The 27,283-nt window shown below is 39.9% G+C and overlaps 3 protein-coding genes across 3 annotated transcripts; 1 reads left to right on the top strand and 2 right to left on the bottom strand.

Annotated features, from left to right (window-relative positions):
* Positions 1–2,830: 2,830 nt before the first annotated feature.
* folr (folate receptor) lies at positions 2,831–9,951 on the bottom strand. The gene is made up of 5 exons (XM_056474585.1): positions 9,893–9,951; positions 8,726–8,852; positions 7,866–8,054; positions 7,479–7,614; positions 2,831–3,217 (listed from the first exon to the last, which is right to left on the bottom strand). Exons 1-5 carry the CDS (start codon positions 9,910–9,912, stop codon positions 2,952–2,954), a joined length of 738 nt encoding a protein of 245 aa, XP_056330560.1. The 5' UTR covers positions 9,913–9,951; the 3' UTR covers positions 2,831–2,951.
* Positions 9,952–12,752: 2,801 nt separating this feature from the next.
* On the top strand, positions 12,753–15,788 carry anapc15 (anaphase promoting complex subunit 15). The gene is made up of 5 exons (XM_056474584.1): positions 12,753–13,026; positions 14,482–14,603; positions 14,700–14,759; positions 14,844–14,981; positions 15,343–15,788. Exons 2-5 carry the CDS (start codon positions 14,484–14,486, stop codon positions 15,388–15,390), a joined length of 366 nt encoding a protein of 121 aa, XP_056330559.1. The 5' UTR covers positions 12,753–13,026; positions 14,482–14,483; the 3' UTR covers positions 15,391–15,788.
* An 8,483-nt stretch (positions 15,789–24,271) lies between these two features.
* tomt (transmembrane O-methyltransferase) lies at positions 24,272–27,283 on the bottom strand. The gene is made up of 3 exons (XM_056474463.1): positions 27,022–27,283; positions 25,505–25,701; positions 24,272–24,592 (listed from the first exon to the last, which is right to left on the bottom strand). Exons 1-3 carry the CDS (start codon positions 27,281–27,283, stop codon positions 24,272–24,274), a joined length of 780 nt encoding a protein of 259 aa, XP_056330438.1.

The following is a 27,283-nucleotide window of genomic DNA, read 5'->3' as shown; positions in this document are numbered from 1 at the left end:
AATATTATTTTTCAAATGTGCATTTCACTCCCTCTGACCTCCCTCTAACACAAACTTCACAACTCCCCTAAAATTACGATGATTAATTAGGGTTTATTTCCAGTTTAGACTTTAATACCAGCTTCGACAGCAGTTGCCAGACGTCTTTTTTTATTTTTATTATATTATATATATATATTTCTCACATTTTTAATCCTCCATTTTATTTTTATTCAGTCATTTTCAGCTTAGTCACTTATTTATCAGGTGTCGCCACAGCAGAATGAACCGCCAACTATTCCAGCATATGATTTACACAGCGGATGCCTTTCCAGCTGCAACCCAGCACTGGGAAACACCCATACACTCCCATTCACACACATACATACGGACAATTTAGCTTACACAATTCCCCTGTTCCACGTGTTTGGACTGTGGGGGAAACCGGAGCACCCGGAGGAAGCCCCCCATTTCATTTTATTTTATTAATTGTAAATATGCTTTTGTTAGCATATTATGGTTCATTATTGTTTATGTATATGATATGAATGAGTGAGTGAATTGAGTGAATTTGGAAGTATGAATAATACGGTTTAATACAGATCAAAATTATACCATTCGTAAAATACATGTTAGTCGTACATCACTGTGTGCATTAAATGAGGTGAATAGTGGGTAGCAATAGTGGCTCAGGTGTCATTTCTGTGTGGAGTTTGCATGTTCTCCCCGTGTTGGTGTGGGTTTCCTCCGGGTGCTCCGGTTTCCCCCACAGTCCAAAACACATGCGCTATAGGGGAACTGATGAACTAACCTGGTTCTAGTGTATGAGTGTGTGTATGTGTGTGTGTGAATGAGTGTGTATGGGTTTCCCAGTACTGGATTGCAGCTGAAAGGGCATTCGCTGAGTAAAACATATGTTGAAGTAATCGGTGGTTCATTCCACTGTGGTGACCCCTGATTAATAAGGAACTAAGCCGAAGGAAAAAGAATGAATGAATGAATGAAAATAAACATTCAAGATATTAATTAAATTGAAAATCGACAGACTTAATTGGCGGATTAAACAGCTATATTTTGCAGATAAATGCATTTGGTGGAGTAAAATATTTCAGCGCAACCATATACAAATAATTAATTCAATATGCAAAATCTTTAACTCGCAGAATAAATAAACAGCTTGTGCCACCTGGTTAAAAAGTAGCCCAATTCCGTGGAAAAAACGCAGACCTGGCAACCCTGGTGACTACTCGTGTTGTGATATAGGTGGTTCATTCCGCTGTGGTGACCTGATAATTAAGGGACTAAGCTGAAGAAAAATTAATGAAAAATAAAATGGAAGATTAAACATGTAAGAAACAAATAATCAACATCGTCAACAACACACAAATATTAAGTTTGGATTCATTTGCTTCCAAATAAATACCTTTTGTGAATGTTTTGAAATAAATACTGTATGTCAGAGATGTGCACATGTTCAGTGTGTGTTTGAGTGATTTTCGGTCATTCTCGTCATTTAGCAGCTCTTTTCCTGAACTCGTGCACGCGCAGATGCTGTCCGGATCAGATGTGGGCTTCAGTGGGTGAATCTGCAGAGTGACAGCGCCACCTGGAGGATCATTCATTCACAGCAAGCAACAAAGTAAAACGCGTTTGTTGATTTATTTGCGGATTTATGTTTATTCACTTGTTTCCTGGAAGTTTGTTTGTATATTTGTTTCTTAAATATAAAATTAAATATTTATTTATTTGGTTTTATTTGCTTGATTTTCGCTGCCATTTTGAGTTTGTTTTAATTCCTTTCTGTTTATTTTTATTTATTTGTTTACTGCATTCTGGTTTAGCCTACATCTGTGCATCTAGAGGTTGAGTTTGTCCACATCTGACACACACACACACAAACACGTCAACAAAGACACAACACAGACACACATAAAAAATACACACTGCATTCACAAACACACATACACAGGTAGACATACGGATTCAGACACACACACATTAACACACAGTAACACAGACCAGACGCATGTAAAAAATACACAGTACATACACAAACACACACACAGACACACAAACAATCACACATCAGCATGGAGACACACAGATACACACATTAACACACAGTCACACACACACACACATACAAAACACACATATGTACATACACACACACGCACACACAGATGTAGGCAGATACACACACACACACACACACACACACACACACACACAAACAGAGAGAGAAATTCGCAGATACACACCTACACACACAGATACACACATCAACACACAGACAGACATACACACACTCACAAACACACATTAAAATACACAAGTATATGAACACACACACACACACACACAAACACACACACACACACACACACACACACACACACACACACACACACACACACACACACACACACGTCAACATACAGACTGACATCCAAACACTCATAAACACACAAGTATATAAACACACACACATTGATACAGGTAGACACACACACACACACACACACACACACACACACACACACACACACACACACACACACGCACGCACGTCAACATACAGACTTACACACAAGTATATAAACACACACATTGATACATGTAGACACACACACGTCAACACACAGACCGACATACACACTCATAAGCACACATAAAAATACACAAGTATATAAATACACACACATACACAAAGATACACACGTACAAAATACACATGTACATACGCACATACACACACAGGCACACATAATAAATACCCATAAGCACATACACACACAATACACACAAACACAATACACACAGACACATTAAAATGGAAAAGCGCAACCAGTGAGTGTAAAAACCATAATTTCAATTTAATTAATAAATTAACCCAACGTTGGGTTTGTCCATATCTGACCCAGCACCAGATTAAAAGTGTGTTCACAGTGTGTTGGGAGTGTTCGGGATGTTCAGCGCAGCAGCATCACCAGCAGCGCCATCAGATGCAGACCCGTTGCCATGGCAACCGTCTCCGTACCGCCCTTCAGGTAATACTCGGCCACCTTCCGATTGGGGTTTTTCCCGGTAAACCACATCTGCATGCAGCGGTCGCTGGATTTGGTGAGTGTGGTGTACTTGTAGGAGTTAGACCAGATCTTCTCACACATGTCCTGCGCACTCGGGAAAACCTCCGTCCAGCGTCTGCACTGTGAATCCTGCGGACAACGATTAGTGCCTGATGGAGACGAGACAATCATAAGATCAGCATCAATCAATACTACAACATTACTGATATTACTGGAATATCAGAGCTGATTGATTTTTTAATTGCAGAACTTCATACTTTTATTTTGTACTACAAGCAGAGCCGGGGGATTACTAATGAAATGTCACAATCATCTGTTAGATTACACAATTATGTTAAAGTAATCTGACTACTTTTAGATTACATTTAGATTACTTTTATTACACATTTTTGCTGAAGTAATCGGACTACTTTTAGATTACATTTAGAATATATTACAGATTTATGGTAATCCGACTACATTTGGATTACATTTAGATTACTTTTATTACACATTTATGCTGAAGTAACCTGACTACTTTTAGATTACATTTAGAGTAGTTTACAGATTTATGCTAATTGAACTACTTTTGGATTACATTTAGATTACTTTTATTACACATTTATGCTGAAGTAATCGGACTACTTTTAAATTACATTTAGAATATATTACAGATTTATGGTAATCCGACTACATTTGGATTACATTTAGATTACTTTTATTACACATTTATGCTGAAGTAACCGGACTACTTTTAGATTACATTTAGATTATATTACAGATTTATGGTAATCAGACTACTTTTGGATTACATTTAGATTACATTTATTACACATTTATGCTGAAGTAATCTGACTACTTTTAGATTACATTTACAGTACTTTTATTACACAATTGTGCTAAAGTAATCCGACTACATTTGGATTACATTTAGATTACTTTTATAACACATTTATGCTGAAGTAATCGGACTACTTTTAGATTACATTTAGAGTAGTTTACAGATTTATGCTAATCAAACTACTTTTGGATTACATTTAGAATATATTACAGATTTATGGTAAGCCGACTACATTTGGATTACATTTAGATTACTTTTATTACACATTTATGCTGAAGTAACCTGACTACTTTTAGATTACATTTAGAGTAGTTTACAGATTTATGCTAATCGAACTACTTTTGGATTACATTTAGATTACTTTTATTACACATTTATGCTGAAGTAATCAGACTACTTTTAGATTACATTTAGAATATATTACAGATTTATGGTAATCCGACTACATTTGGATTACATATAGATTACTTTTATTACACATTTATGCTGAAGTAATCTGACTACTTTTAGATTACATTTAGATTACTTTTATTACACATTTATGCTGAAGTACTCTGACTACTTTTAGATTACATTTACAGTACTTTTATTACACAATTGTGCTAAAGTAATCCGACTACATTTGGATTACATTTAGATTACTTTTATTACACATTTATGCTGAAGTAATCTGACTACTTTTAGATTACATTTACAGTACTTTTATTACACAATTGTGCTAAAGTAATCCGACTACATTTGGATTACATTTAGATTACTTTTATTACACATTTATGCTGAAGTACTCTGACTACTTTTAGATTACATTTACAGTACTTTTATTACACAATTGTGCTAAAGTAATCCGACTACATTTGGATTACATTTAGATTACTTTTATTACACATTTATGCTGACGTACTCTGACTACTTTTAGATTACATTTAGAATAGTTTACAGATTTATGCTAATCTGACTACTTTTGAATTACATTTAGATTACTTTTATTACAGATTTATGCTAAAGTAATCTGACTATTGGATTACATTTAGATTACTTTTATTACACATTTTTGCTGATGTAATCTGACTACATCTGGATTACATTTACACTACTTTATTACATACATCTTGTTTTTTAATTTTAAAATGTATGTATTTAATTTTACATTACTGATATTTCTAGATTATTACAGGTGATTGATTTTTTTTATTGCAGAAGAATCTTTTTTTGTATTACAATCAGTGCTAGTGGATTACTTATGAAATGTAATCTGTTACTGATTACAGTAATTACTGATTACTGGCGCGTCCTCAAAGCATGTGCAGAACAGCTCACTGGGGTATTCACAGACATTTTCAACCTGTTGCTTAAACTAGCAGCTGTGCCAACATGCTTTAAAACCACCTCTATTGTGCCAGTGCCCAAACACTCCAGCCCAACATGCCTGAATGACTACCGCCCTGTAGCACTCACACCCATCATCATGAAGTGCTTCGAGCGGTTGGTCCTGGCACATCTGAAAGACTCTCTGCCATCCACACTGGACCCACATCAGTTTGCCTACCGTGGCAACAGGAGCACAGAAGATGCCGTCTCCATAGCACTGCACTCTGTCCTCACACACCTGGACAATAAAAACACTTATGCACGAATGCTGTTTGTTGACTTCAGCTCAGCATTCAACACTGTCATACCCTCTAAGTTACTGATCAAACTCAGAGACCTGGATATCGACACGTCTCTCTGCAACTGGGTTATGGACTTTCTGACTAACAGACCTCAGAATGTTAGATCAGGCCACATCTGCTCCACCACCGTCACACTCAACACTGGTGTACCACAGGGCTGAGTGCTGAGCCCCTTCCTCTACTCCCTTTTTACCATCGACTGTAGGCCTGTGAACAGATCCAACACCATCATCAAATTTGCAGATGACACCACAGTGATTGGTCTAATCAGCAATAATGATGAGACTGCCTACAGGGAGGAGATACAGCATCTAGCCACTTGGTGCACCGACAATAATCTGCTCCTTAACAGCCTGGTCAAGAAGGCTCATCAGCGCCTATTCTTCTTGAGGCAACTTAAGAAGAACCAGCTTTCTTCAGCCGTCTTGGTGAACTTCTACCGATGCACAATAGAAAGCATCCTGACCAACTGCGTCACAGTCTGGTATGGAAGTTGCTCTGTTGCTGAGCGTAAGACACTGCAGCGGGTGGTGAAAACTGTCCAACGCATCACAGGGACTACACTGCCAGCCATTGAGGACATCCAGAAGAAACACTGTCTGCGCCGAGCACGCAGTATTCTTAAGGACACCTCTCACCCTGCTCACAGACTGTTTTCTCTCCTGCCTTCCGGCAGGCGCTTCAGGCTCCCCCGGACAAAAACCAGCAGACTGAGGAACAGCTTTTTCCCCAGAGCTGTCTTCCTTTTGAACTCTGCCCCTCACTGACTCGTTTGCCCCCCCCCCGATACACCCCCACACTCCTCTAACTTATACTCCTCACAATCACTGCACTATTTAACATTTGCACATTTAAAGTTTGCACATATTCATTGCACTAATTCACTTATCTGAACTGGACATACCCACTGCACATGGACATTTGTAATTATGTTTATCTATCTGCACACTTCTGATTATTAATAGCATCCTGTACATATATTCATTTATTGTAAATCTGTTCATAGCTAATACAACCTGTATATAATGTTGATAGTACATCCATCTGTAAATATTACCATAGTTTCTCTATAACTGCACTTTATAACTGATACCTGTATCCTGCACTTGCTGCTATTGCACTGCTGGTTAGACCTAAACTGCATTTCGTTGCCTTGTACTTGTACATGTGTAATGACAATAAAGTTGAATCTAATCTAATCTAATTTTCAATTACATCACAAAATGTGTTGTCAGTAATATAATCTGTTAGATTACAAATTCATGCTGATGTAATCTGACTACTTTTGGATTACATTTAGAATACTTTTATTACACAATTATGCTAAAGTAACCTGACTACATTTGGATTACATTTAGATTACTTTATTAAACATATTTGCTGGAGTAATCCGAATACTTTTGGATTACATTTAGATTACTTTTATTGAGCATTTATGCTAAAGTAATCTGACTACTTTTGGATTACATTTAGATTACATTGCACATTTATGCTAAAGTAATCTGACTACTTTTGGATTACATATAGATTACTTTTATTGCACATTTATGCTAAAGTAATCTGACTACTTTTGGATTACATATAGATTACTTTTATTACATATCCAAGCTAATGTAATCGGAGTATTTTGAATTACATTTAGATCGTGTAAATCATGTGCTTATATTAAAAACAGCAAAAATGTGTTGTCTTGCATGTTTTCCTAAATGTTTTGTTTTAATATGCAAATATGCTTATTTACTTACTTTGCCTGCCTTGTTTTAGCCTAGAGGATGTCTGTTTAAATGTCTATTAAAAGTTTAAAAGTCTTTTAAATGCATACTGGGAATTAGACATCTGCTTTAATGCTATAACATACAATGAACTTTTATGAAAATTTGAGTGCGATGAACATTCTGTTTAATTAATTTCTGGTCTGACCTGAGCTCCAGTCCCAGCCCTTGTGCCAGTTCTGTTTACAGGTGAGTTCAGTTTTACAGTCCTCATACCAGCTCTCACAGTCCTCCAGACACAACGGCACATCCAGGATACGTTCCCGACGCCATGTCTCATCTGCCTGAACACACACACACACACACACACACACACACACACACACACACACACACACACACACACACACACATTTAGACTACTTTTACTACACATGAATGCTGAAGTAATCAGACTACTTTTGGATTACATTTAGATTACATATGCACAATAACTCAATGTTGTCCAATAATAACTCTGATGTTTAAAACCATGGCAGACGCACACACTGCATCTTGTAAAGTGTTACCACAGTGTCGTGTTGTGTTGTGTTACCGGTTGTATCCAGGGCCCCAGGTGTGGCGAGCACTCGTAGAAGCAGGTGTCCTGGATGAAGTGCTTCTTGCATTTGTCACTCATGATGCCGCAGTGGTTCCAGTTGAAATTGTAGAGGTAGGAGTTGTCCTGATGCGCTTCTTCTGTGGTGTTCGCTGTGCAGCAGGCGTTATCCTTCCATGGAGAACACTGACAAAGAACAACAAAGAGAATTTACACTCGCAGCTCAACAATACCAACAATTCATACAATTTGAAGTCTGTTACAGTGAAGTGTATTACATTGAATTGTGTTACAGTGAAGTGCGTTACAGTGGTGTGCTAGAGTAGAGTGTGATACAGTGAAGTATATTACAGTGAAGTGCGTTACAGTGGAGTGTGTTACAGTGGAGTGTTATACAGTGAAGTGTGTTACAGTGAAGTGTGTTACTGTGAATTGTGTTACAGTGAAGTATATTACAGTGGTGTGTGTGTTACAGTGAAGTATGTTACAGTAGTGTAAAACAGTAAAGTATATTACAGTGAAGTGTGCTACAGTAAAGTGTGATACAGTGAATTGTATTACAGTGATGTGTGTTACAGTGAAGTGTGTTACAGTGAAGTGTGTTACAGTAGTGTAAAACAGTAAAGTATATTAAAGTGAAGTGTGTTACAGTAAAGTGTGCTACAGTAGAGTGTGATGCAGTGAAGTATATTACAGTGAAGTGTGTTACAGTAAAGTATATTACAGTGAAGTGTGTTACAGTAAAGTGTGCTACAGTAGAGTGTGTTTTGCAGTGAAGTGTGTGTTACAGGGCACTGTGTTAAAGTGAATTACAATGAAGTGTGTGTGTGTGTGTGTGTGTGTGTGCGTGCTCTTGCCTGCTGATATAACTGTCCCTCAGGTTTGGGCTCAGTGATGTGGTGTTTTCCATCCATACACATGTTGAGTTTGTCTACAGCGGCGCTGCAGGCCGGCAGTACAATCAGCAGCAGCAGCAGCAGACGTCTGCACAACACAGACACATCACACAAGATTACTTCAAGGTGAAACAGCAGATCTTCAGTTCTCACGCTCAGCAGTAACACACACACACACACACACACACACACACACACACACACACACCGCAGACATCGCTCAGACTGAAGATCAAGTGAACATACACGTGTTCATAACTCACCTGCTGCTGTTAGCTCATCTATAATGAGGTTAATTAAATAACAAATGCGAACGTTTGATTTGTAATATATAAGCTGTCATTAACATTAACTTATATTGCTAAATGGCTCTACATATGTTCATTGTCAGAACATTAAGGTTTCATTCATTTTATTTGCAGTTATTTGCACGTATTTACTAACATTAACTAGGAATCATCACTATTTGCATTTATTAATAATCATAGTTCAACATTCATTAATGCATTATTAGTCAGATTTAATAGTGAATCATTAAGAATCAGCATTCACTAATGCATTCATTCATTCATTTTCTTTTCGGCTTAGTCCCTTTATTAATCCGGGGTCGCCACAGCGGAATGAACCGCCAACTTATCCAGCATATGTTTTACACAGCGGATACCCTTCCAGCTGCATCCCATCTCTGGGAAACATCCATACACACACTCACACTCATACCCACTAATGCATTATTATTAAAATATTAAGTTGTGTTTGTTAACATTAATGCATTGTGAGTAAACAAGATCTAGATATTAATATATTGTAATATTTAATTAACAAAGAAGAATAAATATTTTTATGAATATTTAAAAATAAATATTTATATTATTTACTATTTTAAACTATTTACTTTACAAAGATGAATAAATACTGTAGTAAATGTACATTTTACTAAACACGTCCACTAGCAGAGCTTTGTTGTACAATGAACTTTAGCACAGTGCAGATTATCATTAAAGCAAGTATTACTATTCTCAAATATCATCTTATTTTTCCAGATGAACTATTAATTCCAGTATTATCTGATCATAAACAGAGAAACTCAGAAGCATGTGGTGTGAGGTAGCTGAATAAAACACACACCTGTGAAATAAAGCGTCCATGTTCTGCTCAGGTGAGGAATGTCCGCTTCTCTGCCGGTGTTTTCTGGACTGATCAAAGTCTATATTAATGAGAAACAGTGATGAAGCTCCGCCCACCGGAGCCTGTCGACCAATCAGATCGCCGGTGTCACTGTGACCTCCCCTGTCCATCACAATCACACACGTGTTGAAGAAACGATGAACTTTTTTATTTTCATACAGGTAATCACGTTGTTTCATTCCGTTTCAATTATGAGATTTGATTTTTTACTATAAAAATTAATTAAATATATCAGAAAATACACTATTAACCTTTTATTAAATAAAAAATTGTTTAGGAAACATTTTATTCACAAAAAAAATGTCCAAAATACACAGCCATCTTTTTCTTTTTCTTTTAATTGAAATGTATGCATTTATCAAATCTCTTAGCTTCGTTTAAAAACACGAAAAGTGACAGATTTTTTGGAATATTACGATAATTACTTTGGTTATGTCACATGATGCACAGGACTGTCATCTGTAGTTGTTTATCTTCTGTTATTTAGATGTTTATTTATTTTCTTTTCTTTTAATTTGTTCCTTGTTATATTATATTTTTTATATTTTCATATTTTGTTACTAAATTATATTTTTCCCCACGTTTTTATTTGTTTTGTTACTTGAAGCTATAATTAAAAATCACCATCACACATTTGTAAAACTAATATAAGCTATTTTAAATAATTTAGGAATCATTCATTTTCCTTCGGCTTAGTCCCTTTAGTCCCCCTTTCTCTCTCTCTCTCTCTCTCTCTCTCTCTCTCTCAAAAAAAAAAAAAAAAATTTCTACTAATGTTTTGCTTCTTAGACTTTACACACCTGAAACTTGTCTATAGCGCTTGTTCACTGCTGCTCTTATAGTTGTGTAAATTGCTTCCTTGTCCTCATTTGTAAGTCGCTTTGGATAAAAGCGTCTGCTAAATGACTAAATGTAAATGTAAATGTAATCAGGGGTCGTTACAGCAGAATGAACCACCAACTATTCCAGCATGTGTTTTACACAGTGGATGCCCTTACAGCTGCAACCCAGTACTGGGAAACACCCATACACACGCACTCACACACTCACACTCATACACTACGGCCAATTTAGTTGATCAATTCCCCTATAGCGCATGTGTTTGGACTCTGGGGGAAACCGGAGCACCCGGAGGAAACCCACGCCAACACGGAGAGAACATGCAAACTCCACACAGAAATGACACCTGACCCAGCCGGGACTGGAACCAGCGACCTTCTTGCTATAAGGCAACCACTGAGCCATCGTGTCGTTAAACATTTTATTCACAAACAAAAATAATCAAATGCGGAGCCTTTTGTTTCACCATTCTTGATTAATATTGACGTTAATCTCTTAGATTATATTGATTAATTAGATTCACTGTGTAAAACATATGCTGGATAAGTTGGCGGTTCATTCCCCTGTGGTGACTCCAAATTAAAAAAGGGACTAAGCCGAAAAGAAAATGAATGAATCAATATTTTTTTGATATTACGATAAGTATTTAGGAAATGTGACTGCATGCTTAAGTCTTTTCCCTATTTATTTTCCTCTTCCTTGTTATATTGTTTTATATGCATTTCAAGCCTGAAAGCCAACAGTATCTGGATGCAGCCTTTATGATGCAAGCTAAGATTGCATCACTCAGCGATGCAATGTCAGACCAATGACTGTATAATGTCAGACACAATGCACTCAAAATGGAGCGAGTGACGTCTCGGTGAGGGGTAGGGTTAGGCGTGGGGTTAGGTGAGCCCATTAAAAAGCATTGAATGCAGCTCAGATTGCACTGCACTGAGTCTGCAGCCAGACCCCCTCGGTGAAAGAGGTGGTTCTTTTTTTTTTTTCAAAACGGGACCTTTTTTCAGTTTTACGCCTCATTTTCTGTTTAATTATTACTGCATTTTAGTGACATTTTAAGCTATTTTTAGCTGAGTTTGCTTGTCGGATGGTCATCATAACCACACTGTTTGATGTACTAAAAACATTAAAAAGATTCAAAATAAAAAATATAAAAAATACTTATTATTAAAATACAAATGTGTTACATCATATATCATAATGAAATAGGAATTTGTTAAAGTTTTAAATTAAAAACTGTGGTCCATTGTCATTTATTAGGCTCATAACAAAATGGCTAGCACATTCGACTTCCTCAGACACAATTGGGCCATTTGAATACAAAATGACTGAAAACTTAATAATAATGATGATGATGATGATGATGATGATGTAGATCTGCACGATTTTTCTAGACTCTCTTGTAAAAAAAAAAAAAAAAAAAAAAAACAGTACATTTGAAAATTCATGGAAGACAAATAGCCAAAATAGTGTTTAAATTAATTTTAATATGGTCTGCTTTTGAATAAAAGTCACTTGTAAAATGTTTTGTGTGTTTAAAAACAATACAGTAGCGAAAGTCCGATTATAATTAGGTGTTAGCATTAGCCCAAATGATAAGCTGAAGTCCTGCAGAAGCAACAGCCAACAGAGGATTCCGCTTGGTTATAAAGCCTTTTCGATGGGTTATTTTCACGTTTTGTGATGGCGTAGCAGTCAAAATAAGACAAATGAGCTCATGTATGGACAAATTCTGCACCTCTGCGCTGTTAATATCTATCAGAATTGTTAGCATCCTTTTGTGTATGTTCGTTTCTGTATGTTTGTTACTTGAAGGATTAATGTTAAAACAAAAACAATAATTAAAATAAAATCAAACACACACACACACACACACACATGCGTGCAGTATTGCAACATATTCATCATATGATTTCTGAGGGCAGTAAACGGATTTATTGAGCGCGTGAACCTGATGAATCTTCAATCCTCGTTCCTCTGATCTACTCGAGGTGCTCGCGTGATGATCACACACACTTTGTCCGTCATGTATATGCTATTCTGTAGCTCGTAAATCTTTTATAGGGTTTTGTCGGCTAGTTTTGATCACATACCGTGTAAAAAGTTTACATGTGTAACTGGATTTGAAGGCGGAACTAAAGATCGTTGGCTGTTGTTTCCGCGAGGCGGAGAATCACTGCAGCACCAGTGTTCACCGACTGTTTACATTTGAACTTTCTGCAGATCTGCAGGTAAATACTGGAGTAAAGATTAATAAACATGATTAAACATTCAGGACATTTATACATTTAGGTATATTTAAACGCAGAAAGCGAAATGTGTGATACAGTGTTTCAGCAAGGTATTGGAAATAGGTAAAGACGTAGACGTTAATAAAATACAACAAATTGGGAAATTTCATAAATAATATAAATAATTCTCGCTAACTTCCGGCTGCATCCATATCCGATCTAGCAACAACCCTGGAAATATTCCTCAGAGATTTTGCTCCATATTGACATGATAGCATCACACAGTTGCTGCAGATTTGTCAGCTGCACATCCATGATGCCAATCTCCTGTTCCACCACATCCCAAAGGTGCTCTATTGGATTGAGCTCTGGTGACTGTGTAGGCCATTTGAGTACAGTGAACTCATTGTCATGTTCAAGAAACCAGTCTGAGATGATTGGTGCTTTATGACATGGTGCGTTATCCTGCTGGAAGTAGCCATCAGAAGATGGAGACACTGTGCTCATAAAGGGATGGACATGGTCAGCAACAATACTCAGGTAGGCTGTGGCGTTGACACCATGCTCAGTTGGTACTAATGGACCCAAAGAAAATCTCCCCCACACCATTACACCACCACCACCAGCCTGAACCGCTGATACAAGGCAGGATGGATCCATGCTTTCATGTTGTTGAGGCCAAATTGTGAGCCGAGCATCCGAATGTGTCAGCAGAAATGGAGACTCATCAGACCAGGCAACGTTTCTCCAATCTTCTATTGTCCAGTTTTGGTGAGCCTGTGTGAATTGTAGCCTCAGTTTCCTGTTCTTAGCTGACAGGAGCGGCACCCGGTGTGGTCTTCTGCTGCTGTAGCCCATCCGCCTCAAGGTTGGACGTGTTGTGTGTTCAGAGATGCTCTTCTGCAGACCTCGGTTGTAACGAGTGCTTATTTGAGTTACTGTTGCCTTTCTATCAGCTGGAACCAGTCTGGCCATTCTCCTCTGACCTCTGGCATCAACAAGGCATTTGCGCCCACAGAACTGCTGCTCACTGGATATTTCCTCTTTGTCGGACCATTCTCTGTAAACCCTAGAGATGGTTGTGCGTGAAAATCCCAGTAGATCGGCAGTTTCTGAAATACTCAGAGCAGCCCGTCTGGCAGCAACAACCATGCCACGTTCAGCGTCACGTAAATCCCCTTTCTTCCGCATTCTGATGCTCGCTTTGACCTGCAGCAGATCGTCTTGACCATGTCTACATGGCTAAATGCAGTGAGCTGAGGTACAGGTGTACCTAATAAAGTGGCCGCTGAGTGTATAAAGAAAATAACATTTAATTCAAAATAATATCACTTATAAACGCAACAGATTTTCATTATATATTATTATATAGATGACCTGCAGTACAACATGCTTTGAAACAGTTTTGAAACTACACCAGAATAACTGTGTGTGTGTGTGTGTGTGTGTGTCCAGAGATGTCCGCCCTGTTCCCGTCTCTGTTTCCGCGGGTGACGGAGTCTCTGTGGTTTAATCTGGACCGGCCCTGTGTGGATGAAGCAGAGCTCAACCAGCAGGAGCAGCAGCACCAGACCTGGGTCAGTGTGTGTGTTTGTGTGTGTGTGTGTGTGTTCCTGTGTGAGAGTGAGTGTGAACAGATGTGTGTGTGTGTGCTCATGAATCTTCATGTTCAGTTGCAGAGTATCGTAGAGAAGGATAATAACCTGATGCCCATCGGCCGGCCCATCTTTGAGGTGAGTGTGTGCCTGTGTGTGTGTAATGTGTGTGTGTGTTTCATGTGTGTGTGTAACGTGTGTGTGTGTTTCACCTTCTAAAAGACCTTCGATGAAGAAGAGGAGGAGGATGATGAAGACGAGGAGGACAGTGAAGAAGACTCAGAAGATGATGAAGACATGCAGGACATGGACGACATGAACATCTACAATGAGTTCCCTGATGATGGAGAGATCAACGAGGTTACACACACACACACACACACACACGCACACACACACACACACCCACACACTCAAATAGTAAAACAAACATATATTGACCCTTACACACACTCATATACACACACAGACATTCAAGTTGACCCACACACACTCATACACACACACACACACACACACACACACAAACACACGTGCCATCTACTGTCAGGGCCTGATTTTCCACATTCACTCAACTCTGATTGGACATAAATGTCAATAAATGTCTGCGATAAACATCCTGGTGTGCGCGAGGCTTTACACAAGTGTTGTTGTTTTTCAACTGGGTGGTGAAGTTGAGTTTTGATGTGTGTGTGTGTGTGTGTGTCTGCCTCACTGACAGGTGGACATGGAGGGAGCGGATCAGGACCAGGACCAGTGGATGATCTAGAGCCGCAGATCCACAAAGACAGTCTCTGAGGATTGTGTGTGTGTGTGTGTGTGTTTGACTAAAAGAAACACACGTCTCAAATCTGCAAATGACTGTTATTTAATGTTGAACACACACACACACACACACACACACACACTCCTGCTGATCATGTGTTCAGGGTTACTCAACAGCTCCAGCTGGTGTTTCTGATCATCAGCACTTGACCTTTTGTCACTTCTGAGGCGCAGAGTTACTGTCACGTTCAGTGTGTGTGTGTGTGTGTGTTCATCAGTGTGTGTTTTACAGCCCTGTACATCAGCTGTTAGCACCTGTGTTCATTAACCAGCTGATAAATCCCCTCTCTGCTTGTGTGATATTTATTTGTGCTTGTAAATAAATTTGTAGTCAATTATTGATCCTGATTCCTGTTTAATTTAGTAAACTGAAGCAGTATTGAAGAACAGTTCACTATAAACCAAGGTTTAGGGGACACATGGTGGCTCAGTGGTGTCTCATTGTGGCCTCACAGCAAGAAGGTTGCTGGTTCGAGTCTCGGCTGGGTTTCCTCCAGGTGCTCACACAGTCCAAACACATGCGCTCTAGGGGAATTGATCAACTAAACTGGCCGTAGTGTACGAGTGTGTATGGATGCTCCCCAGTACTGGGTTGCGGTTCCACTGCGGTGATCCCTGATGAATAAAGTCCCTTTATTAATCAGGGGTCACCACAGCGGGATGAACCACCAACTATTCCAGCATATGTTTTACACAACAGATGCCCTTCCAGCTGTAACCCAGTACTGGGAAACACACACTCATTTACACACTCACACACACACTCACTCACTCATACACTACGGCCAGTTTAGTTGATCAGTTCCCCTATAGCACATGTGTTTGGACTGTGGGGGAAACCGGAGCACTCAGAGGAAACCCACGCCAACATGAGGAGAACATGCAAACTCCACACAGAAATGCCAACTGACCCAGCCGGGACTCGAACCAGAGACCTGAGTGCTGTGAGGCCCCTATTTGTTTGTTATTTAGTGAAACCTTTAGAGATGGAGTAGCCCCTTTATAAAAGCACGAAGCTGTGATTTACAGTGGATTTATCACAGCAGACAGCAGCTCTGTGTCATGTCTAAATTAGCTGTTCATAGTACTGTAACAGACTTTATTTGATAGTCTGTTACAGTACATTTAGATTTATGTGTACTATTTTGATAGCTTGAGCCGAATTAAAAGCATGTTGTAACAAACTCTTACCTGGTCAGCCACTACACCATCAACACTAAGCCAAAGAAACTGTTTTATTCCATGAAACCTTGCAACAAATGTCATCAACCATTTTATAAAAGCAATAATCCCCATGAAGGTGTGACTTAGGCTGCATTTACACTGCAGATCTTGATGGTCAATTCCGATTTTGTGAATGTATCTGATTTTTTATTTAATTTTTTATGACCTGCTTACATCATCTTTTAAAAGTAACTCGTATCTGATCGTCTGCATTTACACAGCACACAGCACAGCACAGTGCTCTTTTCTCTATTCCTGTATGTAATCTGTTCGCAGCTTTTGACAAGCTGTTTGGCTATAGTTTATAACAGAAAGGTTCTCATTTGTCCATCTTCTTTTGATATATAGGGTTTTTAAAACCTTTAGGTATCTTAATGTCATCATGTCCATGGCGTGATTTAAGCACGTGATGTATGCGCTAGTTTTATATTAGTTTATATTGGTTACGTGGCGGACATTTCGCTCTCTTGCTCATTAACATGCTTAAATACCTGTGCTTTATGACAATATAAAAGCTGTTTAAGTCCTCGTGTGTGAGATTTAGGGTTTGGGTCTGTTCTGAAATGAAAGCGTCAGGCTTGACGTCATTCGCTATGGTTTTTAATGACGCGCGACTCGCATTGACAGGTGAAAGTCAGATCTACCTGCTCACACTGCAGACACGAGGGAACAGATCCGATTCATATCGGATAAATTTCCACATATGAACAAGGCCTGAATCTGATTTGAGTAAATCGGAATCGATGTGATTTGTTCCTGTTTACACGTACATGGGCCATATCCGAGCTGTGCCACATGGGAGAAACAGAATTGGCAATTGGGTCACTTGAACAGTGCAGTGTAAATGCAGCCTTACAGTGTTTTCTAACAGTAAAGAGCTCTGTTTATGTCTAACGACACCCATTAACTGTTTTAAATTCACTGTAAATCATGACTTCTTTAATAGATGCATTTGTAAAATGAACAGTGAATTCTGATTGATTAAACCACTATTAAAGTCTGCATGAACTGGAAGCTGTGACCATTTTTTTCATATTGTGATGCAGTTCCTAGAGAAACGGAATATTCAATGAGAACAGAGGGTGTGGTTTGTTTTTTGAACTGCAAGTTGATTGGATGTAGTAAAGTAGGCGTTTTATTCAGAAAGATGGCCTAATCTGAGAATTGAACTCAAAACAAACAAAGATTTTTCATTTTAGATCACAAGAGCTGACGATTAATGTTCTGAATGACGTGCACAGATGAATTGTTCACCACAAGACTAGCAATGCGAGCTAAGCACATCAATATGGCCAGTTTTGATTTGATTTGTACTTTAAGGCTGTTGTAAAATACTCCATTAACAGCTGTGAGTGTTGCTTGGCGAACACCTCACTATCATTGTTGACCAAAAGAAATGCTTTAATTTGTTTGTTTTATTTAACAAAACCTTGCTACATATACGAAATAACCATTTCATAACAGCAATAATCCCCGTAAAGCTATGATTTACAGTGAATTTTTAACAGCATTGTTAACCACGATGCACAATTCATATCTGGATGCAGCCTTGGTGCAAGCTGAGACTGCATATCTCAGTCATGCAATGACAGACGCAATGCACTCAGTGGAGCTAGTAATGTCACTGTAAGGGGCGGAGTTAGGGGGGGTGTTAGGTGAGCCCATTCAAAAGCATTGGATGCAGCTCAGATTGCACTGCAACAGGTCTGCATCCAGACCTCTCTCATTTAGATGCATTTAGAAAGTCAACAGGAGGAATTATTATTTCATTGTTTTCTAATCTGAGCCTCGATCATGATGCATCTTTCAAGTGTTGCACATTTTTACCTGAGGATTAGTTTTATCAGTGAAACTGTGCCGTTATGGGTTTATTAAGTCATCTCTTCACAAATGTTCATTGGATGAGAATAAGATGCATTAAGAAAATCAACAGGGTAAATTCTGAGTGGTTGAGAATTTAAAGCTATAGTAAAATACTCTATAAACTGTAACTAAGATTGTTGTTTGGCAAACACTTTACTATCAATACAAAGCCAAACAAACAGTTTTATTTAATGAAACCTTTCTCTATATACAAAATGACCATTTTATAAAAGCAATAATCCCCATAAAGTCGTGATTTACAGTGGATTCGTAATGTGCATTGTTTATTCAGTGTAAAACACAATGCATTTAATTTAGACTCATTTACAAAATGAACAGGACAAATTATTATGTATGTTTAAACTGTGCTGTTACGGGTTTATTAAGTCATCTCCTCACCAATGTTTACTGGATAAGAATATGATGCATTTAGAAAATCAACAGGACACTTTTTTATTTCAAGAGTTCACACTTAGATATTGTTTGACAACTGTTAGCAGGTTTGGTATGCTGTCCCGGGGGAGATCCCTGAGCTCGGAGATATTGAGCCCAGAGGCTGATCCATAGAGCATGTGAGGGGAGTACGAGATCAGGTGGTTCTCGAGAGCTCCCTGTGGTAAAGGAGGAAAGAAGGAGAAGGGGTGGATGGGGGGTTTCTTCGGAAAATGAAGATAAGAGAGTAGTTCTAGCTAGGATACTTATAGTGAGTTGGGGTTAATCTGATTGGCTAACTAATGAATGTAGATGGGTGGCCAGCTGCAGTTGATCATATCACATGCTCCTCTCGAAATTAGTTTGTGAAACCACTTAAAATCTTTCTAATAAAATCCTCAAACATCTTTCAAGTGTTATCATTTTTACCTGATGATGATGATGATAGTTACGAGAGACACTGTTTAGTCATCTCACAACTGTGCATTGGAGGAGAATAAGACAACAAACTAAAAACAAAACTAATCAAAGCCTCAAACATCTTTCAAGATTCTTATTAGTGACACCATGCTGTTACGGATTTATAAAGTCATCTGTTCGCAAATGCTCATTGGATGAGATTAGGATGCATTTAGACATGTTGAGTTTTGATTGGTTGAGCTGAATTTAAAGCGGTGAGCACTGTTTGGCAACCACTCTGCTATCAGTACTGAGCCAAAGAAAGGGTTTCATTTGTTTATTTTATTTAATGCAATGCTACATATGTGGAACAACCATCTTATAAAACAATATTGCCTATAAAGCTGTGATTTACAGTCCATTTATAACAGCATGTAAATAAATTACAAGTAGATGTATTTAGAAAATGAACAGGATGAATTATTACTGAACACCTTCCTCATCTGAGTCTCAATCATGACGCGTGTTTCAGGTGTTGCAATTTTTACCTGATGATGATTCTTATTAGTGACACTTTGCCGTTACGGGCTTATAAAATCATCTCCAGGTGTTCCAAGTGTTGTTTGTGTGTTGTTAGGGTGTTTCATGTGTTTCTGTGTGTTGTTAGGGTGTTCCCAGTGTTTTTTCATCTTTTTAGGGTGTTTCTGTATGTTTCCTAGGGTGTTCTGGGTGTTGTTTGTTTGTTGTAAGGGTGTTCCGGGTGTTTCTGTGTGTTGTTAGGGTGTTCCCAGTGTTTTTGCATCTTTTTAGGGTGCTTCTGTATGTTTCCTAGGGTGCTCTGGGTGTTGTTTGTTTGTTGTAAGGGTGTTCTGGCTGTTCCGGGTGTTTCTGTGTGTTTCCTAGGGTGTTCTGGGTGTTGTTTGTTTGTTGTAAGGTTGTTCTGGCTGTTCCGGGTGTTTCTGTGTGTTTCCTAGGGTGCTCTGGGTGTTGTGGCTGTTTCTGTGTGTTGTTAGGGTGTTCCCAGTGTTTTTGCATCTTTTTTAGGGTGTGTCTGTATGTTTCCTAGGGTGTTCTGTGTGTTGTTTCTATGTTGTAAGGGTGTTCCGGGTGTTTCTGTGTGTTGTTAGGGTTTTCCCAGTGTTTTTGCATCTTTTTAGGGTGTTTCTGTATGTTTCCTAGGGTGCTCTGGGTGTTGTTTGTTTGTTGTAAGGTTGTTCTGGCTGTTCCGGGTGTTTCTGTGTGTTTCCTAGGGTGCTCTGGGTGTTGTTTGTTTGTTGTAAGGGTGTTCTGGCTGTTGTGGCTGTTTCTGTGTGTTTCCTAGGGTGCTCTGGGTGTTGTTTGTTTGTTGTAAGGGTGTTCTGGCTGTTCCGGGTGTTTCTGTGTGTTTCCTAGGGTGCTCTGGGTGTTGTTTGTTTGTTGTAAGGTTGTTCTGGCTGTTCCGGGTGTTTCTGTATGTTTCCTAGGGTGCTCTGGGTGTTGTTTGTTTGTTGTAAGGGTGTTCTGGCTGTTGTGGCTGTTTCTGTGTGTTTCCTAGGGTGCTCTGGGTGTTGTTTGTTTGTTGTAAGGGTGTTCTGGCTGTTCCGGGTGTTTCTGTGTGTTTCCTAGGGTGCTCTGGGTGTTGTTTGTTTGTTGTAAGGTTGTTCTGGCTGTTCCGGGTGTTTCTGTGTGTTTCCTAGGGTGCTCTGGGTGTTGTTTGTTTGTTGTAAGGGTGTTCTGGCTGTTGTGGCTGTTTCTGTGTGTTTCCTAGGGTGCTCTGGGTGTTGTTTGTTTGTTGTAAGGGTGTTCTGGCTGTTCCGGGTGTTTCTGTGTGTTTCCTAGGGTGCTCTGGGTGTTGTTTGTTTGTTGTAAGGGTGTTCTGGCTGTTGTGGCTGTTTCTGTGTGTTTCCTAGGGTGCTCTGGGTGTTGTTTGTTTGTTGTAAGGGTGTTCTGGCTGTTCCGGGTGTTTCTGTGTGTTTCCTAGGGTGTTCTGGGTGTTGTTTGTTTGTTGTAAGGTTGTTCTGGCTGTTCCGAGTGTTTCTGTGTGTTTCCTAGGGTGCTCTGGGTGTTGTTTGTTTGTTGTAAGGTTGTTCTGGCTGTTCCGGGTGTTTCTGTGTGTTTCCTAGGGTGCTCTGGGTGTTGTTTGTTTGTTGTAAGGGTGTTCTGGCTGTTGTGGCTGTTTCTGTGTGTTGTTAGGGTGTTCCCAGTGTTTTTGCATCTTTTTTAGGGTGTTTCTGTATGTTTCCTAGGGTGTTCTGTGTGTTGTTTCTATGTAGTTAAGGTGTTCTGGGTGTTTCTGTGTGTTGTTAGGGTTTTCCCAGTGTTTTTGCATCTTTTTAGGGTGTTTCTGTATGTTTCTTAGGGTGTTCTGGGTGTTGTTTGTTTGTTGTAAGGGTGTTCTGGCTGTTGTGGCTGTTTCTGTGTGTTCTTAGGGTGTTCCCAGTGTTTTTGCATCTTTTTAGGGTGTTTCTGTATGTTTCCTAGGGTGCTCTGGGTGTTGTTTGTTTGTTGTAAGGGTGTTCTGGCTGTTGTGGCTGTTTCTGTGTGTTCTTAGGGTGTTCCCAGTGTTTTTGCATCTTTTTAGGGTGTTTCTGTATGTTTCCTAGGGTGCTCTGGGTGTTGTTTGTTTGTTGTAAGGGTGTTCTGGCTGTTGTGGCTGTTTCTGTGTGTTCTTAGGGTGTTCCCAGTGTTTTTGCATCTTTTTAGGGTGTTTCTGTATGTTTCCTAGGGTGCTCTGGGTGTTGTTTGTTTGTTGTAAGGTTGTTCTGGCTGTTCCGGGTGTTTCTGTGTGTTTCCTAGGGTGTTCTGGGTGTTGTTTGTTTGTTTGTTGTAAGGGTGTTCTGGCTGTTGTGGCTGTTTCTGTGTATTCTTAGGGTGTTCCCAGTGTTTTTGCATCTTTTTTAGGGTGTTTCTGGTGTTTCTGTATGTTTCCTAGGGTGTTCTGGGTGTTGTTTGTTTGTTGTAAGGGTGTTCTGGCTGTTGTGGCTGTTTCTGTATGTTTCCTAGGGTGCTCTGGGTGTTGTTTGTTTGTTGTAAGGTTGTTCTGGCTGTTCCGGGTGTTTCTGTGTGTTTCCTAGGGTGCTCTGGGTGTTGTTTGTTTGTTGTAAGGGTGTTCTGGCTGTTGTGGCTGTTTCTGTGTGTTTCCTAGGGTGCTCTGGGTGTTGTTTGTTTGTTGTAAGGGTGTTCTGGCTGTTCCGGGTGTTTCTGTGTGTTTCCTAGGGTGTTCTGGGTGTTGTTTGTTTGTTGTAAGGTTGTTCTGGCTGTTCCGAGTGTTTCTGTGTGTTTCCTAGGGTGCTCTGGGTGTTGTTTGTTTGTTGTAAGGTTGTTCTGGCTGTTCCGGGTGTTTCTGTGTGTTTCCTAGGGTGCTCTGGGTGTTGTTTGTTTGTTGTAAGGGTGTTCTGGCTGTTGTGGCTGTTTCTGTGTGTTGTTAGGGTGTTCCCAGTGTTTTTGCATCTTTTTTAGGGTGTTTCTGTATGTTTCCTAGGGTGTTCTGTGTGTTGTTTCTATGTAGTTAAGGTGTTCTGGGTGTTTCTGTGTGTTGTTAGGGTTTTCCCAGTGTTTTTGCATCTTTTTAGGGTGTTTCTGTATGTTTCTTAGGGTGTTCTGGGTGTTGTTTGTTTGTTGTAAGGGTGTTCTGGCTGTTGTGGCTGTTTCTGTGTGTTCTTAGGGTGTTCCCAGTGTTTTTGCATCTTTTTAGGGTGTTTCTGTATGTTTCCTAGGGTGCTCTGGGTGTTGTTTGTTTGTTGTAAGGGTGTTCTGGCTGTTGTGGCTGTTTCTGTGTGTTCTTAGGGTGTTCCCAGTGTTTTTTGCATCTTTTTAGGGTGTTTCTGTATGTTTCCTAGGGTGCTCTGGGTGTTGTTTGTTTGTTGTAAGGGTGTTCTGGCTGTTGTGGCTGTTTCTGTGTGTTCTTAGGGTGTTCCCAGTGTTTTTGCAACTTTTTAGGGTGTTTCTGTATGTTTCCTAGGGTGCTCTGGGTGTTGTTTGTTTGTTGTAAGGTTGTTCTGGCTGTTCCGGGTGTTTCTGTGTGTTTCCTAGGGTGTTCTGGGTGTTGTTTGTTTGTTTGTTGTAAGGGTGTTCTGGCTGTTGTGGCTGTTTCTGTGTATTCTTAGGGTGTTCCCAGTGTTTTTGCATCTTTTTTAGGGTGTTTCTGGTGTTTCTGTATGTTTCCTAGGGTGTTCTAGGTGTTGTTTCTTTGTTGTAAGGGTGTTCTGGGGGTTTCTGTGTGTTGTTATGGTGTTCCCAGTGGTTTTGCATCTTTTTAGGGTGTTTCTGTATGTTTCCTAGGGTGTTCTGGGTGTTGTTTGTGTGTTGTTAGAGTGTTCTGAGTGTTTTTGTGTGTTTTTATGGTGTTCCAGGTGTTATATGTGTGTTGTTAGGGTGCACCAAGTGTTTTTTAGGGTGTTCTGCGTGTTTTTGTGTTTTCTAGAGTGTTCTGGGTGTTGTTTGTTTGTGTTTTTTAGGGTGTTTTAATAGTTTTTTTAGGGTGTTCCAGGTGTTTTTGTGTGTTTCTGGAGTGTTCCAGGTGTGTTGTCTGTGTTGTTAGGGTGTTTCTAGGGTGTTGCTTGTGTGTTGTTTGGTTTTTCCTGGAGTTTTTATGTTTTTTCTAGGGTGTTCCAGGTGTTGTTAGGGTTTTCCAGGTGTTTTTATGTGTTTTCTAGCGTGTTCCGGTTGTTGTGTGTTGTTAGGGTTGTCTAGGTGTTTTTATTTGTTTCCTGTGGTGTTCCAGTTGTTGTTTGTGTGTTGTTAGGGTCTTCAGTGTTTTTATGTGTTGCAATTTTTACCTGATGATGATGAGTCTTATAAGTGACATCATGCCGTTACGGGTTTATAAGGTCATCTCTTCACAAACGTTCTTTGGATGAGATTCCCTGCAAAAGCGCTTTGAGTGTCCAGAATAGCACTATATAAATGTAAGCAATGATGATGATTATTTACTTGATACCGATGTAAGTGAGCTCCGCCATGCCGTCAGGGATGCCACGCATGTACTCCAGCGTGGCACGGTGAACTCTGACCTCGTACAGGCCGCAGCGCCGTGCGTAGCGCAGGAAATTAGGTGCTCCGGGGAAGATGACATTATCGGCCAGGATGATGGTGCCCTGGCCGATCAGACCGCTGTCCTCCAGCAGATGCAGGTCGGGCAGGTAACAGCGCTTCCAGTGGTCCATCAGCACCAGATCCAGACGCTCCACACCCAGATCCTCACGCAGACGTGGGATCACTTCATCAGACGGACGCACAATCAACTCCACCTTAAACACAGAAAAATGTGGGTTAACCCTTGTGTATTGTCCAAACTGACTCTCCTTTCGTTATGTTGGTGGTGTTTGTGTATTGTTAGGGTGTTTTAGGTGTTAGTTGTGTGTTACAGGAGTTTTAATGCATTTTCTGTTTATTTTCTGGGGTGTTCTGACTGTTATGTTTGTTTTTTAGGGTGTTGTGGGTGTCTGTGTGTTTTTATGGGTGTTTTTTGTGTTTTCTAGGGTGTTCCGGGTGTTGTTTGTGTATTGTTAGGTTTTTCTAGGGTGTTCTGGGTGTTGTTTTTGTGTTGTTAGGGTTTTATGGGTGCTTTTTGTGTTTTTTAGGGTGTTCTGGGTATTGTTTGTCGGTTGTTAGGGTTGTTTGGGTGTTTTTATGTGTTTTCTAGGGTGTTCCGGGTGTTGTTTGTGTGTTGTTAGGGTGTTCTGAGTGTTTTTGTGTGTTGTTAGGGTTTTACGGGGGTTTTTATGTATTTTCTAGGGTGTTTCGGGTGTTGTTAGTGTGTTGTTAGGGTTTTACGGGGGTTTTATGTATTTTCTAGGGTGTTCCGGGTGTTGTTTGTGTGTTGTTAGGTTTTTCTAGGGTGTTCTGGGTGTTGTTTGTGTGTTGTTAGGTTTTTCTAGGGTGTTCCGGGTGTTGTTTTTGTGTTGTTAGGGTTTTCTGGGTGCTTTTATGTGTTTTTTAGGGTGTTCTGGGTATTGTTTGTCTGTTGTTAGGGTTGTTTGGGTGTTTTTATGTGTTTTCTAGAGTGTACCGGTTATTGTTTGGTGTTATTTAGGGTGTTCTGGGTGTTTTGGTATGCCTTTTTATGTATTCTAGAGTGTTTAAAAAACTGCATTCTCAAAGATGTGACACAAAATACAAGCTTATTATAACTGTCTAGCATTCTTCCTGTCCAGACTCACCATGTCGTCATCGAATCCTGCAAGTCGAATGATCTTCTCTGCTACCTGGGCATTCCTCTGGTCCATCTCGACCGAGTAAATGCGGGCACCGACAGGCAGCGAGCGGGCCATGCGGACAGTGCTGTACCCGCAGTGAGTGCCCAGCTCCAGCACAGTGATCGGGCAGTTCTCCTGCAGCAGACGGTCCAGAATCTTCCCTGAACACACACAATACAGCACTCAGAGACTTAATCACAAACTGTATAATTTCTGTGTAATTCTGTATACATGGCAAGTGAAACAGTTTCTTGAGGTTAGTGCTGATAGTGGAACGGCTGCCATGCAACAGTTACCTGTGTTTTTGTAGAGAATTTTACAACAGCTTTGAACGCAACTCAGCCAATCAGAATCAGGTACCAGAACTTCTCACTGTTCTGAATGTTGTTCTTGTTTTATAGGATGTTCTGACTATATTTTCAGAGTGTTTTCTAGAGTATTCCAGGTTTTTTTTTGGTGTTTTCTAGAGTGTTCTGGGAGTTTCTTGTGTTTTTCAGAGTGTTCTGAGTGTTTTTGATTCTAGGGTGCTCATGGTGTGTCTCATTTGTTTTCTAGAGTGTTCTTGGTGTATTCCAGGTGTTTTCTAGGGTGTTCTGTAAGGTGTTTATATGTTTTCTAGTGTGTTCTGTGTGTTTTAGTGCACTTCTTATGTATTCAGGGTGGCTGTTAGTGTGTTCCAGGTGTTTTCTACGGTGTTCTGAGTGTTGTTTGAGTGTTTTCTAGGGTGTTCCGTTGTTGTTTTTCTGTAAACTAGGGTGTTCTGGATGTTAGTGTTTTCTGGGATGTATTCCCAGATAGCATACAAATGTGGGCCACTTTAGGCAGTTATGCGGCACTGGTGGTCTTCCTTCGGCCCAGACAAAATGAATATTAGCCTGAAGTGGCCCACTTGTACAAAGTTTTTGTACTTTGCCACACTTTGGCACACCCATATCTGTAGCCCAGATCTGGGCCAGAATAAAAGCAACTGTGGCCCAGAATAGGATCAGTTCTGGTTCATTTAGTTGAATTCTGGCTAATATGTGGTTTAGCTTTGGCTTACTTGTGGCCCAGATCTGACAAACAGGAGCGGACTGTCCTAGAGCCATCATTCCATTCAGTATGTGGTCCAGATTTAAGTGTCTGGTGTGGGCCGGATCTGGGCCAGAATAAAAGCCAACTGTGGCCCAGAATAGGGTCACTTCTTGTTCATTTGGTTGAATTCTGGCTAATATGTGATATTGCTATGGCTTAATTGTGGCCATGCGATATGTGGGCCGGATGTAAGTGTCTGGTGTGGGCCGGATTTGAGCCACATGAATTTTGCTAGCTGGATTGTGTGTATTTCAGGTGTTTTCGGGGTGTTTCTATGTTTTAAGGGGGTTTTAGTGTATTCCAGGTGTTTTCTAGGGCATTCCGTGTGTTGTTTGTATGTTTTGTAGGGTTATTTGTGTGTTGTTTGTTTGTTTTCTATGGCATTCTGGGTGTTGTGGTGTTTGTACCTTTCTTGGGCCCAATGTTGCTGATGAACTCCACTTTGCTGCACCACGTGTCGAAGGTGTCCAGGATGCTCTGTGAGTCTCCAGGTGTTGCGTGGGTTAGTATGTACTGAAAGGCCCGCTCCTCTCGACTGATGCCCGATAAACAGTCCCGCACCCAGCGGGTCAGCACCGCTCGATACAGCAGCACGAAGTAATAACGGTAACGGATAATCAGAGTGAGTAAAAGAGGAAGAAAAGCCAAGGCGATCGCAGGAGAGACCAT

The sequence above is a fragment of the Danio aesculapii genome, chromosome 15, assembly GCF_903798145.1.
Source record: "Danio aesculapii chromosome 15, fDanAes4.1, whole genome shotgun sequence".
Taxonomy (NCBI): Eukaryota; Metazoa; Chordata; class Actinopteri; order Cypriniformes; family Danionidae; genus Danio; species Danio aesculapii.
Note: the sequence above shows the minus strand (reverse complement) of the source record. Positions and strands in the feature narration are given on the sequence as shown.

Excerpts from the sequence above, each read along its gene's own strand:
- folr (XM_056474585.1), bottom strand. The coding sequence starts at position 9,912 with ATGGACGCTTTATTTCACAG. Across the intron at positions 8,853-9,892 it reads ATGGACGCTTTATTTCACAG|ACGTCTGCTGCTGCTGCTGC; the intron begins GTGTGTGTTTTA and ends TGTGTTGTGCAG. Across the intron at positions 8,055-8,725 it reads AGGGACAGTTATATCAGCAG|TGTTCTCCATGGAAGGATAA; the intron begins GCAAGAGCACGC and ends GTTCTTTGTCAG.
- anapc15 (XM_056474584.1), top strand. The coding sequence starts at position 14,484 with ATGTCCGCCCTGTTCCCGTCTCTGTTTCCGCGGGTGACGGAGTCTCTG. Across the intron at positions 14,604-14,699 it reads AGCAGCAGCACCAGACCTGG|TTGCAGAGTATCGTAGAGAA; the intron begins GTCAGTGTGTGT and ends CTTCATGTTCAG. Across the intron at positions 14,982-15,342 it reads ATGATGGAGAGATCAACGAG|GTGGACATGGAGGGAGCGGA; the intron begins GTTACACACACA and ends CCTCACTGACAG.
- tomt (XM_056474463.1), bottom strand. The coding sequence starts at position 27,283 with ATGGTCTCTCCTGCGATCGCCTTGGCTTTTCTTCCTCTTTTACTCACT. Across the intron at positions 25,702-27,021 it reads CAACATTGGGCCCAAGAAAG|GGAAGATTCTGGACCGTCTG; the intron begins GTACAAACACCA and ends GTGTGTGTTCAG. Across the intron at positions 24,593-25,504 it reads CAGGATTCGATGACGACATG|GTGGAGTTGATTGTGCGTCC; the intron begins GTGAGTCTGGAC and ends TCTGTGTTTAAG.